Source organism: Engraulis encrasicolus, chromosome 21 (assembly GCF_034702125.1).
Source record: "Engraulis encrasicolus isolate BLACKSEA-1 chromosome 21, IST_EnEncr_1.0, whole genome shotgun sequence".
In the NCBI taxonomy this organism is placed as follows: domain Eukaryota; kingdom Metazoa; phylum Chordata; class Actinopteri; order Clupeiformes; family Engraulidae; genus Engraulis; species Engraulis encrasicolus.
Genome location: NC_085877.1, coordinates 15,551,706 through 15,554,205, shown reverse-complemented (window position 1 = coordinate 15,554,205; position 2,500 = coordinate 15,551,706). Strand labels below are relative to the sequence as shown.

General features: G+C 49.2%; 1 protein-coding gene across 1 annotated transcript in view; it reads left to right on the top strand.

Annotated features, from left to right (window-relative positions):
- The window catches only part of LOC134438081 (rabphilin-3A-like), a 51,273-nt gene that overhangs the window by 46,530 nt on the left and 2,243 nt on the right, over positions 1 to 2,500 (top strand). Inside the window, exons 14-15 of the mRNA XM_063187668.1 lie at positions 161 to 242; positions 1,454 to 1,550. Coding sequence (XP_063043738.1) covers positions 161 to 242; positions 1,454 to 1,550 — 179 coding nt within the window. The remainder of the gene's footprint in view (positions 1 to 160; positions 243 to 1,453; positions 1,551 to 2,500) is intronic.

Genomic DNA, 2,500 nt, shown 5'->3' with positions numbered 1-2,500 from the left:
TGTGTGTGCGTGCGTGCGTGCATGCATGTGTGTGTACATACACATGCACATGAGTGTGTGTACATGTCTTTGTGTGTATCTGGGTGTGTGTCTCTGTGCGTCTGGCAGACTAGAGTGCTAGACTGATCTGAAGTGTGTTGTTTGTGTGCCCTCTCCGCAGCCACCTGAAGCCGGACATGGGGAAGAAAGCTAAACAGAAGACAGGCATCAAGAAGAAGACACTCAACCCGGAGTTTAACGAGGTCTGCACTGCATGATGGCTGACATCAACAGGCAACACACTCACAACCACAGCACAGTGTAGCACAGCACAGCACAGCACAACATAATACAGTAGCACAATATAGCACAGCACAACAGAACATAATACACATCCTTGGGATACAGAAGACTCAACCCGGAGTTTAATAAGGTCTGCGCTGTACTGTACTGTACTGAATCGCAGCACAGCACAACACAACACAACATAATGAAGCACAAGACAGCACAGCAGAGCACAGCACAGCACAGCACAGCACAGCACAGCACAACACAAGACAGCACAGCACAGCACAGCACAGCACAGCACAGCACAGCACAGCACAGCACAGCACAGCACAAGACAGCACAGCACAGCACAGCACAGCACAGCACAGCACAGCACAGCACAGCACAGCACAGCACAGCACAGCACAGCACAGCACAGCACAGCACAGCACAGCACAGCACAAGACAGCACAGCACAGCACAACACAAGACAGCACAGCACAGCACAACACAGTGTAGCACAACACAGCACAGCACAGCACAGCACAGCACAGCACAGCACAGCACAGGACGGCACTGCACAACACAACACAACACAACACAACACAACACAACACAACACAACACAACACAACACAACACAACACAGCACAGCACAGCACAGCACAGCACAACACAAGACAGCACAGCACAGCACAGCACAGCACAGCACAAGACAGTACAAGACAGCACAAGACAGCACAGCACATGCTGCACAACATACTGTAGCACATACTGTACTGCTGCACAACATACTGTAGCACAGCACAGCACAGCACAGCACAGCACAGCACAGCACAAGACAGTACAAGACAGCACAAGACAGCACAGCACAGTACAACACAGCACAACATGCTATTCATCAGTGTGAATAATATTGTGTTCCTTGTTATTTCTAGTGTTCTGTCTTTCATTCTGTTTCACATACAATTTCCCTTTTTCCCGCTTTCATTCAGTTCTTGCCTTGCCTTTCTCTGCCTGCTACAGTACTTAGTCTTCATTTTTTTTGCTTTTTTGCTTTAGCCGCTGGGCCAACTTGTTCTTTGGCTGAGTGAAAAAAAATCCATTAACACCATGCAGTACAGGTCATGCAGCATGTTGCCACTTTGTCATAAAATGCGTGCAAAGTAATTTCCTCTAAAAAGAAGCAAACATGCTTGCCTTGCAGGAGTTCGGCTACGAGATCAAACATGCAGAGCTGGCCAAGAAGACCCTGGACATCTCCGTTTGGGACTACGACATTGGCAAATCCAACGACTACATCGGTAAGCAGAGAGGGAGAGAGAGGGGAGGGTGGGGGTGTGAGAGAGAGAGAGAGAGAGAGAGAGAGAGAGAGAGAGAGTCTGTGTGAGACTACGATTTCGGCAAATCCAATGACTACATCGGTAAGGAGAGAGGAGAGAGAAAGAGAGAGAGAGAGAGAGAGAGAGAGAGAGAGAGAGAGAGAGAGAGAGAGAGAGAGAGAGAGTCTGTTGGAGACTACGACATCGGCAAATCCAACGACTACATCGGTCAGGAGAGAGGGAGAGAAAGAGAGGAGGGTGGGGGCAATTACTAGAGAGAGAGAGAGAGAGAGAGAGAGAGAGAGAGAGAGAGAGAGAGAGAGAGAGAGAGAGAGAGAGTTTGATGGGTTTCGTAGGGGTCAGTCTTGGCTGGTGAGCTCAAACCTAATTACCTGAGAGGGACTCCCAAAGGAGCTGAGCGGGCTGCAGACTCCAACACAATCTCAGCAAAGACAGCACACAGCCATTCTAATTCCCTCTCTCTTCCCCTTCCTTTCTCTCTCCCCTTTCCTTTCTCTCCCTCCTTCTTTCCCCCTCCCTCCCTCCCTTTCTCCTCTTTCCCTGTTTCCCCCTCTCTCCCTCCCTCTCACCTCGTTCCATGTTTCTCTCTCTCCCTCTCTCTCCCACCTTCTCTCTCGCTCTCTCTCTTTCCTCAGTATTTCTCTTACTGAATAATTCCCTAGACTTGTAGCAAATGAGTCAGAAAGAATGTGTTCTCTCTTTTTGTTTCATCTCTCTGCTCTTTCTTCTGGCTTTTTCTTTCTCATTTTCTTAGATCTTTATCCCCCTTCTCTCTCTCTCCCTCACTTTCACTCGTTCCTCTCTCAGCCTATCCCCCTCTCCCCTTATCCCCCTCCCTGTCTGACTGTCTGACTGTCTGACTTTCTGTCAGTCTGCCTCCCTGCATCTCTGTCTGTCTGTCTGTCTGTCTG